Source organism: Nerophis ophidion, linkage group LG03 (genome assembly GCF_033978795.1).
Source record: "Nerophis ophidion isolate RoL-2023_Sa linkage group LG03, RoL_Noph_v1.0, whole genome shotgun sequence".
In the NCBI taxonomy this organism is placed as follows: Eukaryota; Metazoa; Chordata; class Actinopteri; order Syngnathiformes; family Syngnathidae; genus Nerophis; species Nerophis ophidion.
The window spans coordinates 15,410,443-15,426,142 of record NC_084613.1 but is presented as its reverse complement, the minus strand read 5'-3'; the positions used below and the strand labels follow the sequence as shown (position 1 = coordinate 15,426,142).

Genomic DNA, 15,700 nt, shown 5'->3' with positions numbered 1-15,700 from the left:
TGGTTGGGCAAACTCCCATGCACCCTCAAGAACCCTGCCGAGAGTATAGAGCTGGTCCACAGTTCCACGACCAGGACGAAAACCACACTGTTCCTCCTGAATCCGAGGTTCGACTATCCGACGTAGCCTCCTCTCCAGTACACCTGAATAAACCTTACCGGGAAGGCTGAGGAGTGTGATCCCACGATAGTTGGAACACACCCTCCGGTCCCCCTTCTTAAAGAGAGGAACCACCACCCCGGTCTGCCAATCCAGAGGTACCGCCCCCGATGTCCACGCGATGCTGCAAAGTCTTGTCAACCAAGACAGCCCCACAGCATCCAGAGCCTTAAGGAACTCCGGGCGGATCTCGCCCACCCCTGGGGCCTTGCCACCGAGGAGCTTTTTAACTACCTCAGCGACCTCAGCCCCAGAAATAGGAGAGTCCACCACAGATTCCCCAGGCACTGCTTCCTCATAGGAAGACGTGTTGGTGGGATTGAGGAGGTCTTCGAAGTATTCCTTCCACCTATCCACAACATCCGCAGTCGAGGTCAGCAGAACACCATCCGCACCATACACGGTGTTGATAGTGCACTGCTTCCCCTTCCTGAGGCGGCGGACGGTGGTCCAGAATCGCTTCGAAGCCGTCCGCAAGTCGTTTTCCATGGCTTCCCCGAACTCTTCCCATGTCCGAGTTTTTGCCTCCGCGACCGCTGAAGCTGCACACCGCTTGTGTAATTTGTTATGTTAAAAATGATTAGTGACTTTTGCTACTCAAACAATATGGGCTTACTGTATGGGATGAACCTTTGTATTTACTTGAGACATCCTCAAATACTGTGTACATGTATACAAGTTTGATGTTTGATTGTGGCAGTCATTACAGACGTGTACAGAACGAAGTTGCGTCCTTGTGTCTGTATAACTAAAACATCTCCCTTCTCAGGGCGATTACATAAACACATATTTTTTTATCACATATTTAAAGGCCTACTGAAATGAGATGTTCTTATTTAAACGGGGATAGCAGGTCCATTCTATGTGTCATACTTGATCATTTCGCCATATTGCCATATTTCTGCTGAACGGATTTAGTAGAGAACATCCACGACAAAGTTCGCAACTTTCGGTGCTAAGAGAAAAGCCTTGCCTGTACCGGAAGTCGCAGACGATGACGTCACATGTTTGATGGCTCCTCACATATTCACATTGATTTTAATAGGAGCCTCAAACAAAAAGTGCTATTCGGACCGAGAAAACGACAATTTCCCCATTAATTTGAGTGAGGATGAAAGATCTGTGTTTGAGGATATTGATAGCGACGGACTAGAGAAAAAAAACAAAAAAAAAAAAAACAAGTTAAAGGGGAACATTATCACCAGACCAATGCAAGCGTCAATATATACCTTGATGTTGCAGAAAAAAGACCATATATTTATTTAACCGATTTCCGAACTCTAAATGGGTGAATTTTGGCAAATTAAACGCCTTTCTGTTTATCCCTCTCTGAGCGACAACGTCAGAACGTGACGTCACATTGGTACTCAACGAAATTTTTCCCTACCACATCACAAGCATCGAGTCAAATCAGCTCTGTTATTTCCCGTTTTAAATCAGAAGTATATATCTATATATATGGATATATACTTCCATCCATCCATCCATTCATTTTCTACCGCATTTTACCGTATAAAAAATAATTTTACACTATAAAAATTATTTTACAGTATACAAAACAATTATTTTGTGGTATTAAAAACCTCAATTTTTTTGATAAAAAAGCGGAACATTTTGTATAACAGATGAACAAATTTCACTGAAAATAACGATTTTACAGAATAGAAAACAATTTTATGACCTAAACAATTACGGTTATGAAAGCAATTTGACAATATAAAAAAAGTTATCTCTAACAAAAATAATCGATTTTCATGTTAAAGCAATTTTTTATGTAAAAAGGACAGCTCATTTGCTAAAAAATACTGTAAAATCTATTGTGGTTTTTACATGAGTTTTTGTGGCAAATTTTGCACAACAAATGAAAAAAATCACACACAAAAAAGAAATGTGGGCCGGTATAGCTCAGTTGGTAGAGTGGCCGTGCCAGCAACTTGAGGGTTGCAGGTTCGATTCCCGCTTCCGCCATCCTAGTCACTGCCGTTGTGTCCTTGGGCAAGACACTTTACCCACCTGCTCCCAGTGCCACCCACACTGGTTTAAATGTAGCTTAGATATTGGGTTTCACTATACTATGTAAAGCGCTTTGAGTCACTAGAGAAAAGCGCTATATAAATATAATTCACTTCACTTCGGTATAAAAAAAGATTTGACTATGAAAAACAAAACAACTTTACAGTAGAAAAAATATTTACAGTATAGGAAACAATTACTTTAGGTTGATTGGCAACACAAAATGGTCCCTAGTGTGTGAATGTGAGTGTGAGTCGGTCTATCTGTGTTGGCCCTGTGATGAGGTGGCGACTTGTCAAGGGTGTACGCCGCCTTCCGCCCGATTGTAGCTGAAATAGGCACCAGCGCCCGCCGCGACCCCAAAGGGGAATAAGCGGTAAAAAATGGATGGATGGATTGTATTAGAAAACCTCCCAACTTTTCGGTGAAAAAAAAGCGGAACATTTTGCATAACGGCTGAACAAATTTCACTGTAAAAAATATTTTCGGTGCAGAAAATAATATTACGGTGCAAAAACAAAACAATTTAATGGTACAAAAAACGTTTTTACACTACAAAAAAAAAAAAAAAATCAAAAATGGTGAAAAAACTCACCGCTTAGTCACCAAAACTTTAAAGTAAAATCTACCCTTTTTTTTTTTACATTTTAATAGTGAATTACGCAAATTTTGCATAACAAATGACTCCGTAAAAGACAAACATTTTATGGTATTATTTTATGATATTAGACAAAAAAAATTTGGGAGGGAAAAAAAGCGGTAAATTTTGCATAACTAATTACACTGTAAAAAAATATATTATATGGTATTAAAACCGTTTTACGACACCAAAAACGATTTTCCAGTACAAAAAACTATTTTATGGTAACCTGACAGCTCATGTAGCAAAACGTTAAGGTAAAATCTATGGTGTTTTTTACATGTTTATTACTTGAAACTTTTGCATAACAAATGAACAATTTACACTGTAAATTTTTTTTTATCGATTTCATGGTGTTAAAAAAGATTTTACAATAAAAACACAATTATTTTACACTATACAAAATGATTTTATGGTATTAAAAAAACTCAAATTTTTTGACAGAAAAAGCTGAAATTTTTGCATAACAGAAGAGCAAATTACACTGTAAAAAACGATTTTACGGAATAGAAAACAATCTTATGGGAAACAACTAAAAACTAAACAATTACGGTATAAAAACAATTTGACAGCGACAAAGAAAAGTTCTCGAGGACATAAAAAAAGCGATTTTAATGTTAAAACAATTTTTACGGTGCATGACAGCTGAACTAAAAATTACTGTAAAATCTTTGGTGGTTTTACTTTAGTATTGGTGGCAAGTTTTGCACAACAAATGAACAAATCACACTGTAAAAAAAGTATTTTAAAATAAAAACAAAATTTTACAGTATACAAATAATTCTATCGTATGAAAAATATTTTACGGTGTATAAAACAATTTTAGAATACTTTTGCATAACATTAACAAATTACATTGTAAAAAATATTTTTTGGTATAGAAAAATATTTAATGGTACAAAAAAAATAATATTTTATGGTACAAAGCATCACAAAAAATGTTTTTATGATGATAATACTGACAGCTTAGTCACCCAAACCTAACAGTAACATTTACGGTATTTTTTAGCATTTTAATGTTTAATTTAACAAATTTTAGCTCAGTCGCTAAAAATTACTGTAAAATCTATGGTGGTTTTTACATGAGTATTGGTGGCACATTTTTGCTAATTTTGCACAACAAAAGAACAAATTAAACTTTGAAAAAACAACTAAACATTTTATGGTATAAAAAAACAAATATTTTATGGTATAACTTGGGGATAGAAAGAAAGGGCAATTTTTGTATGACAAATTACACTGTTAAAAAATATATATTTTATTGTATCAAAACAGTTTTACAAACCCCATTTCCATATGAGTTGGGAAATTGTGTTGGATGTAAATATAAACAGAATACAATGATTTTCAAATAATTTTCAACCCATATTCATTTGAATATGCTACAAAGACAACATATTTGATGTTCAAACTGATAAACATATATTTTTTTTCAAATAGTCATTAACTTCAGAATTTGATGCCAGCAACACGCGACAAAGAAGTTGGGAAAGGTGGCAATAAATACTAATAAAGTTGAAGAACGCTCATCAAACACTTATTTGGAACATCCCAAAGGTGTGCAGGCTAATTGGGAACAGGTGGGTGCCATGACTGGGTATTAAAACAGCTTCCCAAAAAATGCTCAGTCCTTCACAAGAAAGGATGGGGTGAGGTACACCCCTTTGTCCACAACTGCGTGAGCAAATAGTCCAACAGTTTAAGAACAACGTTTCTCAAAGTGCAATTGCAAGAAATTTAGGGATTTCAACATCCACGGTCCATAATATCATCAAAAGGTTCAGAGAATCTGGAGAAATCACGCCACATGGCTGGAAACCAACATTGAATGACCGTGACCTTCGATCCCTCAGACGGCACTGTATCAAAAACCGACATCAATCTCTAAAGGATATCACCACACGGGCTCAGGAACACTTCGGAAAACCACTGTCACTAACTACAGTTGGTCGCTACATCTGTAAGTGCAAGTTAAAGCTCTACTATGCAAAGCGAAAGCCATTTATCAACAACATCCAGAAACGCCGCCGGGTTCTCTGGGCCCGAGATAATCTAAGATGGACTGATGTAAAGTGGAAAAGTGTTATTTTGTCTGACAAGTCCACACTTGAAATTATTTTTGGAAATATTCGACATCGTGTCATCCGGACCAAAGGGGAAGCAAACCATCCAGACTGTTATCGACGCTAAGTTCAAAAGCCAGCATCTGTGATGGTATGGGGGTGCATTAGTGCCCAAGGCAGGGGTCGGGAACCTTTTTGGCTGAGAAAGCCATACAAGCCAAATATCTTTAAAAGTATTTCCGTGAGAGCCATATAATTTTTATTTTATTTTACACTGAATTCAACTGTATGCGTGCATTTTTAAGAAAGACCAACATTTTTAGGTAACAATAAGTCTCTTATTCTTTTTAATAACATTGTTATTCTGAGGCTAACCAACAATAAATAAAACATTCTTACCATTAATGCGACTTCTTTAACAGGTGCGGTAAAAACGGATGGATGGATGAAAATGCATGGGAATGTTTATATTTTGAACGTTATTTTTGACACTGTGATTACCAGCGGAATTATTCATTACTTATCATGTTAAGCAATATCAGCTAAGATTTATCTGAGAGCCAGATGCAGTCATCAAAAGAGCCACATCTGGCTCTAGAGCCATAGGTTGCCTAGCCCTGGCCCTGGCCCAAGGCATGGGTAACTTACACATCTGTGAAAGCACCATTAATGCTGAAAGGTACATACAGGTTTTGGAACAATATATGCTGCCATCTAAGCGCCGTCTTTTTCATGGACGCCCCTGCTTATTTCAGCAAGACAATGCCAAGCCACATTCAGCACGTATTACAACAGCGTGGCTTCGTAAAAAAAAGAGCGTGGGTACTTTCCTGGCCCGCCTGCAGTCCAGACATGTCTCCCATCGAAAATGTGTGGCACATTATGAAGCGCAAAATGCAACAGCGGAGACCCTGGACTGTTGGACGACTGAAGCTCTACATAAAACAGAAATGGGAAAGAATTCCACTTTCAAAGCTTCAACAATTAGTTTATTGAGTGTTGTTAAAAGAAAAGGTGATGTAACACAGTGGTGAACATGCCCTTTCCCAACTACTTTGGCACGTGTTGCAGCCATGAAATTGTAAGTTAATTATTATTTGCAAAAAAAAAATTAAGTTTATGAGTTTGAACATCAAACATCTTGTCTTTGTAGTGCATTCAACTGAATATGGGTTGAAAATGATTAGCAAATCATTGTATTCCGTTTATATTTACATCCAACACAATTTCCCAACTCATATGGAAACGGGGTTTGTATGACGATTTTCCAGTACAAAAACAATTTTATGGTTAAAAAAACCCGACAGCTCATTCGGCAAAACTTTACAAACTGCGGTTTGTGCATGATATTACTGTCAATCGAAAAATTATACTACTGTTATTTCTACAGTAAAATTGTGTTTGGGTGTTGGTATTTTGTAGAGCAACTCCATTACCCAGAAGTCTTAGCGTGTTTTGTCTTGATGGTTCATATCTGGCAGCAGCAGTCAGGCATTTTGAAAAAAAGAGTTTGAGGACCGACACAAGAAGCAAATCTCACGCAAGTAAAGACCGAGTCTCAGGTATAAAGGTGCAAGGATCGCCGACTAGACGGGCAGGGGGAGGGTTCTTACTTGACCGACTGCCAGGTCTCGTGCTCGAAGCCTCGATGGACGGACTGCGCGATGGACGACTCCATCAGGTCGATGTAGCGCACCACCAGGGGGACAAACAGCTCCTGCAGGTGTTTGTGGAAGGGCCCGTTGCACAGGTGTGCTGCAGGGTGGGCGGAGCCAACGGGAGGACATGAAAACCAAGACAGAACACGTTCTATTGTTTAGTCCAGTGTTTTTCAACTTTTTCTGAGCCGAGGCACATTTTTCATTGAAAAAATCCCAAGGCACAACATCAGCAGAAAACATTAAAAAATTCAACTCAGCAGTAAAAAGTCGTTCTCGCAATTGTTGGATAAAAATTCAAACCATAACCAACCATGCATCACTATAGCTCGTCTCAAAGTAGGTGTACTCTCACCACCTGTCCTGTCACACTGACTTATTTTGAGTATTTTGGTGTTTTCCTGTGTGTAGTGTTTTAGTTCTTGTCTGGCACTCCTATTTAGGTATTCATTGTCATGTCATGTAGAGATGTGCTTTGTGGACGCCATCTGCTCCCCGCGCTGTAAGTCCAGCATTCTGTTTGTTTACTTTACAGCCAGTTCTGTTTGAGACTCGTTTTGCAGAGCCATCCCTAAGCTTCAATGCCTTTTGTTTATTTCTAGTTTAAGCTTTAGATCAGTGGTTGTTAACCAGGGTTCGATCGAACCCTAGGGGGTTCGGTGAGTCGGCCTCAGGGGTTCGGTGGAGCCTCCACTCAAGCCACACACGACTCATTGTGTACATAAAAACTTCTCCCTATCGGCATATTAGGGATACGGCAAAAGCAGAACCCAAACTGATTTGCAGGTGTGTAATTTGTTACGAGTTGTTGCACTGTTTTGGTTTTGTTCTTTGAACAAGGTGATGTTCATGCACGGTTGTGCACCAGTAAAAGATCATATAACTTTGTCTGGAATTTGAAAAACATTTTATTTTTCACTAAAGAAGGGTTCGGAGGATGCGAATAGGAAACTGGTGGGGTTCAGTAGCTCCAACAAGGTTAAGAACCACTGCTTTAGATACTTTTTTACCTGCACACTGCCTCCCACTGTCATCTGCGTATTGTGATCACAACAAATCCTGTTCCTGGCGTCTACATAGCCATTAGCTACCTACTGCCACCTACTGATATGGAATTTGACAGCACAGACAATATTTACTGGTTTGCAAAGAATATTTTTAACCCAATTAGGTGAAATGACATAATTTCTCATGGCACACCAAACAATATCTCATGGTACAACTAGTGTGCCGCGGCACAGTGGGTGGAAAACACTGGTTTAGTCATCAAAACAGACCTCATTAGTTTGCTAAGCTCATTAAAACAAGTAAGATATGATTAACTAATTAATCAATACTATAGCTTTTCACAAAAATAAATAAATACATTGATAAAAGTAGCTTTATTAAAATAAATGATTTCCATCCATCCGTTTTCTACCACTTGACCCATTCTGGGTTTCGGGGGTGTTGGAGCCTATCTCAGTTATAATCGGGTGGAAGGTGGGGTACACCCTGGACAAGTCGCCACCTCATCGCAGAATAAATGATTTGATCAAAACTCATTTTCCCGGCTAACAATATTAATTTTAAGGTTGCTAAAAAGATTCGGTAAATCGCTAAAATGCAGTGATGCTATTGGACGACACCCCTGCGGGAATACTTGCCAACTCTCTCGGATATTCCGAGAGACTCTCGAAATTCACCGCCTCTCCCGAAAACCTCCCGGGACAAATTTTCTCCCATAAATCTCCCGAAATTCAGGCGGAGCTGGAGGGGGCGTGGCCTCCAGCTCCGCCTGAGTGAGGACAGCCTGTTTTCACGTCCGCTTTCCCACAATAGAAACGGCGTGTCTGCCCAATGACTTTATAACTGTAGAATGATCGAGGGCGAGTTCTTAGTTTCTTATGTGGGTTTAATGTTAGGTAGTTTCATTAACGTCCTCCCAGCGCGGTAACAACACACAACAACAGCAGTCACGTTTTCGTCTACCGCAAAGCAGTTCGTTGTGACACTCTTAAACAGGACGATACTGCCATCTACTGCACATGCATATGGTTAGAAAAATAGTGACAGAGAATAGAACAAGGATGGACAATTCAACCCTTAACTCAACAATGAGTAGATGAGTGTTATGTGTGTGTAGATGTGTAAATAAATGAACACTGAATTTCAAGTATTTCTTTTATATATATATATATATATATATATATATATATATATATATATATATATATATATTTATATATATATATATGAGGTAGTCTTGTGATTTTTCCCACACACACACACACATACATACATACATACATACATACATACATATATATATATATATGTATGTATGTATGTGTGTGTGTGGGAAAAATCACAAGACTACCTCATCTCTACAGAACTGTTTCATGAGGGAACCCCTCATGATATATATGTATATATATATATATATATATATATATATATATATATATATATATATATATATATATATAAGAAATACTTGACTTGGTGAATTTGTAAATATACTCCTCCCCTCTTAACCATGCCCCGCAACCCAACAACGCCCCCCGACCATGCCCCCCCTTTATATATATATATATATATATATATATATATATATATATATATATATATATATATATACATACATACATATATATACATACATACATATATATGCATACATACATATATATACATACACACATATATATATACATATATATATATATACATATATACATACATACATACATATATATACATACATACATACACATACATACATATACACATACATACATATATATAAGAAATACTTGACTTGGTGAATTTGTAAATATACTCCTCCCCTCTTAACCACGCCCCGCCCCCCGACCATGTCCCCCCCCCCACCTTCCAAAATCGGAGGTCTCAAGGTTAGCAAGTATGCCCGCGGGTGCTTTAGCTAAATCAGCGGCGACAGTAGCGTGTTAGTCGCGGCACCAGGAGCAGACTGCAGGTCTCTGTGGGCTTCATTACTTGGATGATGATTGGGATTATGAAGAGGAGCCTTCTCGGCCCTCAAGAGACTCCGCCTCCCTCGCAGGCGCCGCCACAAACAAGTGAGCATTTGGGAGGGAGAAGTTGCCGCCACTGGATCCCAACGTGTGATTGAAAAGCAGCCATCTTGCCAAGGGTTACATCATCGCCACCTTGTCATGTGACCGACCACACGACCCACTGTTAACAACATCGCATTAGCGTGTTTGCTCGCGTCATAAAGTGATGCCTCCTTTGTCTCACAAATTGCCCTTGAGCGGCGAGCCGCCGCTTTGCTTTGTCGCTGCTTCTTTGGCATCGCGGCAAGGAATAAAAGCCTCGCTTCTCGCCAAGACAAAGCCCGGCGGGAACAATGAGACGTCTTTCTCGCGCCGAGACACATCGCCGTCTACCAAGTTTGGACTTTGAAACTCGCCAGGGGACAACTAAACACCCGTTCTGTTCGAGGCCAGGCGAACATCTCACTAATCATCTACTCCTTTTCAAGTGACGCTTGTGCGCATAATTCTAAGATGGCGTCAAGTATCCAAATCCATGTTTTTTAGCTTTAAACATGCTAAATTAGCTAAAATGCTAGCATAAAATGTTAGCATGCTAAAATTAGCTTGATGAAATAGGACGAGTTAGCATACTTCTAAGATAGCGTCAAGTATCCAAGTCTATGATATTTAGGTTAAACATGCACAATCAGCTAAAACACTAGCATAAAATGTTAGCATGCTAACATCAGCTTGATGAAATAAGATGAGTTAGCATACTTCTAAGATAGCGTTAAGTAGCCAAATCCATGATTTTTAGGTTAAACATGCACAATTAGCTAAAACGCTAGCATAAAATGTTAGCATGCTAACATCAGCTTGATGAAATAGGACAAGTTAGCATACTTCTAAGATGGCCTCAAGTATCCAAATGCATTGGTTTTTAGCTTTAAACATGCACAATTAGCTAAAACGCTCACATAAAATGTAAGCATGTTAACGTTAGCTCGATGACATGGGATGAGTTAGCATACTTCTTAGATGGCGTCAAGTATCCAAATCCATATATTTTAGCTTTAAACATGCACAATTAGCTAAAACGCTTGCATAAAATGTTAGCAGGCTAACATCAGCTTGATGAAATAGGACAAATTAGCATACTTTTAAGATGGCATCAAGTATCCAAATCCAGGATTTTTACGTTTAAACATGCACAATTAGCTAAAATGTTTGCATAAAATCTTAGCATGTTAACATTAGCTTGATGACATGGGATGCGTTAGCATACTTCTTAGATGGCGTCAAGTATCCAAATCAGTGACTTTTAGGTTAATAAGGATGCACAATTAGCTAAGACGCTAGCATAAAATGTTAGCATGCTAACATCAGCTTGATTAAATAGGACAAGTTAGCTTACTTGTAAAATGGCGTTAAGTATCCAAATCCATGTTTTTTAGTTTTAAACATGCATAATTAGCTAAATGCTAGCATAAAATGTTAGCATGCTAACATCGGCTTGATGAAATAAGACGAGTTAGCATACTTCTAAGATAGGGTTAAGTAGCCAAATCCATGATTTTTAGATTTAAACATGCACAATTAGCTAAAACGCTAGCATAAGTTAGCATGCTAACATCAGCTTGATGTTGACACTCTTGTTTAGGACGCAGAGCTATTTCCTTACAAGTGCGGGTTTACGCGTCCTCTCTAAAACGCAGAACAGTTGGAGTCTTGATAAATCACACGGAGAACCGGGCCCTAAGTGTGGAGTGGATTCCTAACGTGGGTGTGGCCGACAGAAGAGGAGGAGCTGAGACTCACGCTCGGTCCTCAGGAAGCCGTTGAGGAGCTGGAAGAGCGGGATGCTGTTCCAGGAGTCCAGGGCCTGGACCTGCAGGACCGGGTCCACGTCCGCCCGGTACAGAGACAGGAAGCTCTCGGCGTGCTCGGCCATCAGTTCGGGCCACCACGAGAACGCCTGCACAACAAGGAAGTCACCTGTGAGGCGGTTACCATGGCAATGGTTAGGGGGGGGGCATTGTCGCTGCTTCTCGCTGCGTTGTCATGGAGACCGCGGCGTGAACCGACAAGAACTGTTCGGCCTCCGTTTGTACTTCTGATAACATGCAAGTGTCGGAAGGGAGGAGGAAAAGCACAACAAAGATTGCAAAAGTTTCAAAACTCTTGAGTACACAAAGTATTTCAAGCCAGAATGAAGAGAAAAAATACTTCTTTTAACGTTTGAAAACAGAAGACAATAGTCCGAGGATTTTTATGGAGTAAAAAATGTCATATTTACAAAATATTCTGATTGAAAGAATATGTATTTTGTTATATATATGCATTATATTATATTTATATGTATTATATTATATATGTGCATTATGTAAATGTACTATAGTATATATGTATTGTATTATATATATGCATTGTATTATATTTAATGCACGTATTATATTATATAAGCATTATACTATATTCATATATTATATATTTATGTATTATATTATACATGTATTTTTGTATCATATTATATATGTATTATATGATGTACATGTATTTATGTATCATATTATATATGTATTATATTATATAAGTGCATTATATATATGCACTTTACTATATTTGTATTTTAATATATACATGCATTGTATTATATTTAATGTATGTATTATATTAATGTATTATATAAGCATTATACTATATGTATTATATTACATTTATGTGATATATGTATTATATTTATGTATTATATATGCATTATATTATATTTATGTATTATATGATGTATATGTATTTCGTTATATTTATGTATTATATTTATGCATTATATTATAAAAGCATTATACTATATTTATGTATTATATATGTATTATATTTATGTAATATATATGTATTATATTTATGTATCATATTATATATCTATTATATTGTATGTATTATATATATGTATTATATTCATGTATCATATTATATACATGTATTATATTTATGTATTATATAAATGCATTATATTATATTTATGTATTATGTGATTTTTTTATATTCATGTATCATGTTATATTTGTATTATATTTATGCATTATATTATATAAGCATTATACTATATTTATGTATCATATATGTATTATATTATATTTATGTATTATATTATATATATGTATTATATTTATGTATCATATTATATATATGTATTATATATATATGCATTATATTATATTTATGTATCATATTATATATATATGTATTATATTTATGTATTATATATGCATTATGTTATATGTATGTATTATATGATCTATATGTATTTTGTTATATTTATGTATTATATTTGTATTACATTATATTTATGTATTATATTACATTTATATGTAGATGCAATATTTTGTAGCAGCAGTATGTTGTTTAAAGATATAGTTGTAGTACTTTTTAATTTCAGTATTTTTTGTTTATAGTATTTTCTAAGTGTTGCTTGAATACGTGGCTGTAGTATTTTTATAATATATTTATATGGTATTATATAGTATTATATTTATGTATCATATTATATATGTATTATATTACATATGTGCATTTTATAAATGCACTATAGTATATATGTATTGAATATATGTATTGTATTTAATGTATGTATTATATTAATGTATTATATTAAATAAGCATTATACTATATTTTTGTATTATATTTATGTGTCCTATTATATATGTATTATATTTATGTATCCTATTATATATGTATTATATCATATTTATGTATTATATATATGCATTATATTGTGTGATGTATATGTATTTTGTTATATTTGAAATTTGAATTATATACAATTTTGGTATTATATTACATTTACCGTATTTCCTTGAATAGCCGCCGGGCATGTAATATGCGCCTGCCTTGAATTACTGCCGGGTCACACTCTCCCCAAATTTACTAGCACATGCTTACTTTTACTGCCGGGTCAAAGTCGTGACATCATGAGTGACACTTCCCCTGTCGTCATTTCCAAAATGACGGAGGAGTTTTTATTTTATTTTACTATGTGTAAACCAGGGGTCTTGTTCCACAGCCATACAGATCACACTGATGGTTGTGATATAAACAACTTTAACACTCTTACTAATTAATATGCGCCACACTGTGAACCCACACCAAACACATTTCTGGAGAACATTGGCTCTTGGCTATATTATACACCCCGCTAGCACTAAATAATATTACTATTATGTATTTGCAGACATTTGTGAGTGTTGTGTAGAGACACAGTTTTAGAATTTTTTGTAATATTTTGTAGTAGCAATATTTTGTTAGTGTTGTGTAAAGACACAGTTGTAGTATTTTTATAATATTTTTAGTAGCAGTATTTTGTGAGTGTTGTGTAAAAACACAGTTTTAGTATTTTTGTAATATTTTGTAATAGCAGTATTTTGTGAGTGTTGTATAAAGACACAGTTGTAGTTTTTTTGTAATATTTTGTAGTAGCAGTATTTTGTGTGTTGTGTAAAGACACAGTTGTTGTATTTTTATAATATTTTTAGTAGCAGTATTTTGTGAGTGTTGTGTAAAAACAGAGTTTTAGTATTTTTGTAATATTTTGTAGTAGCAGTATTTTGTGAGTGTTGTATAAAGACACAGTTGTAGTATTTTTGTAATATTTTGTAGTAGCAGTATTTTGTGAGTGTTGTATAAAGACACAGTTGTAGTATTTTTGTAATATTTTGTAGTAGCAGTATTTTGTGTGTTGTGTAAAGACACAGTTGTAGTATTTTTGTAATATTTTGTAGTAGCAGTATTTTGTGAGTGTTGTGTAAAGACACAGTTGTAGTATTTTGTAATATTAATATTATGTATTATCAGACATTTGGGAGTGTTGTATAAAGACACAATTGCAGTATTTTGTAATATTTTTAGTTGCAGTATTTTGTAATATTTTGTAGTTGCGGTATTTTGTGAGTGTTGTATAAAGACACATTTGCAGTATTTAGTAATTGCAGTATTTTGTGAGTGTTGTATAAAGTCATTTGCAGTATTTTTAAATATTTTGTAGTAGCAGTATTTGTGTGTTGTGTAAAGACACAGTTGTAATATTTTTGTAATATTTTGTAGTAGCAGTATTTTGTGTGTTGTGTAAAGACACAGTTGTAGTATTTTTGTAATATTTTGTAGTAGCAGTATTTTGAGTGTTGTGTAAAGACACAGTTGTAGTATTTTGTAATATTAATATTATGTATTATCAGACATTTGTGAGTGTTGTATAAAGACACAATTGCAGTATTTTGTAATATTTTTAGTTGCAGTATTTTCTGAGTGTTGTGTAAAGACACAGTTGTAGTATTTTGTATTATTAATATTATGTATTTGCAGACATTTGTGAGTGTTGTATAAAGACAGTTTTTTTATTTTTTATAATATTTTTAGTAGCAGTATTTTGGGTGTATTGTGTAAAGACACAGTTGCAGTATTTTGTAATATTAATATTTTGTATTTGCAGAATTGTGTTAGTGTTGTATAAGGACACATTTACAGTATTTAGTAATATTATTTTGTAGTTGCAGTATTTTGTGAGTGTTGTGAAAAGTAATTTGCAGTATTTTGTAATATTTTGTAGTAGCAGTATTTTGTGAGTGTTGTATAAAGACACATTTGCAGTAGTTTGTAGCATTATTTTGTGGTTGCAGTATTTTGTGAGTGTTGTATAAAGACACATTTGCAGCATTTAGTAATATTATTTTGTAGTTGCAGTATTTTGTGAGTGTTGTATAAAGTCATTTGCAGTATTTTGTAATATTTTGTAGTTGCGGTATTTTGTGAGTGTTGTATAAAGACACATTTGCAGCATTTAGTAATATTATTTTGTAGTTGCAGTATTTTGTGAGTGTTTTATAAAGACACATTTGCTGCATTTAGTAATATTATTTTGTAATTGCAGTATTTCGTGAGTGTTGTATAAAGTCATTTGCAGTATTTTTAAATATTTTGTAGTAGCAGTATTTTGTGTGTTGTGTAAAGACACAGTTGTAGTTTTTTGTAATATTAATATTATGTATTTGCAGACATTTGTGAGTGCTGTTTAAAGACACAGTTGTAATATTTTTGTAATATTTTGTAGTAGCAGTATTTTGTGTGTGTTGTGTAGAGACAGAGTTGCAGTATTTTGTAGGTGTATCCACTAAGAG

At 35.3% G+C, this 15,700-nt stretch overlaps 1 protein-coding gene across 10 annotated transcripts in view; it reads right to left on the bottom strand.

The window, feature by feature from the left end:
* The window catches only part of cadps2 (Ca++-dependent secretion activator 2), a 322,908-nt gene that overhangs the window by 73,013 nt on the left and 234,195 nt on the right, over positions 1-15,700 (bottom strand). For all 10 annotated transcript variants that reach the window (XR_009806043.1, XM_061894374.1, XM_061894375.1 and 7 more), the window contains 2 exons: positions 11,351-11,507; positions 6,489-6,630 (listed from right to left, as the gene is read on the bottom strand). Coding sequence is in view for 9 of the 10 variants with exons in the window: in XM_061894374.1 (XP_061750358.1) it covers positions 6,489-6,630; positions 11,351-11,507 (299 nt within the window). In the remaining variant the exon portion in view is untranslated. The remainder of the gene's footprint in view (positions 1-6,488; positions 6,631-11,350; positions 11,508-15,700) is intronic.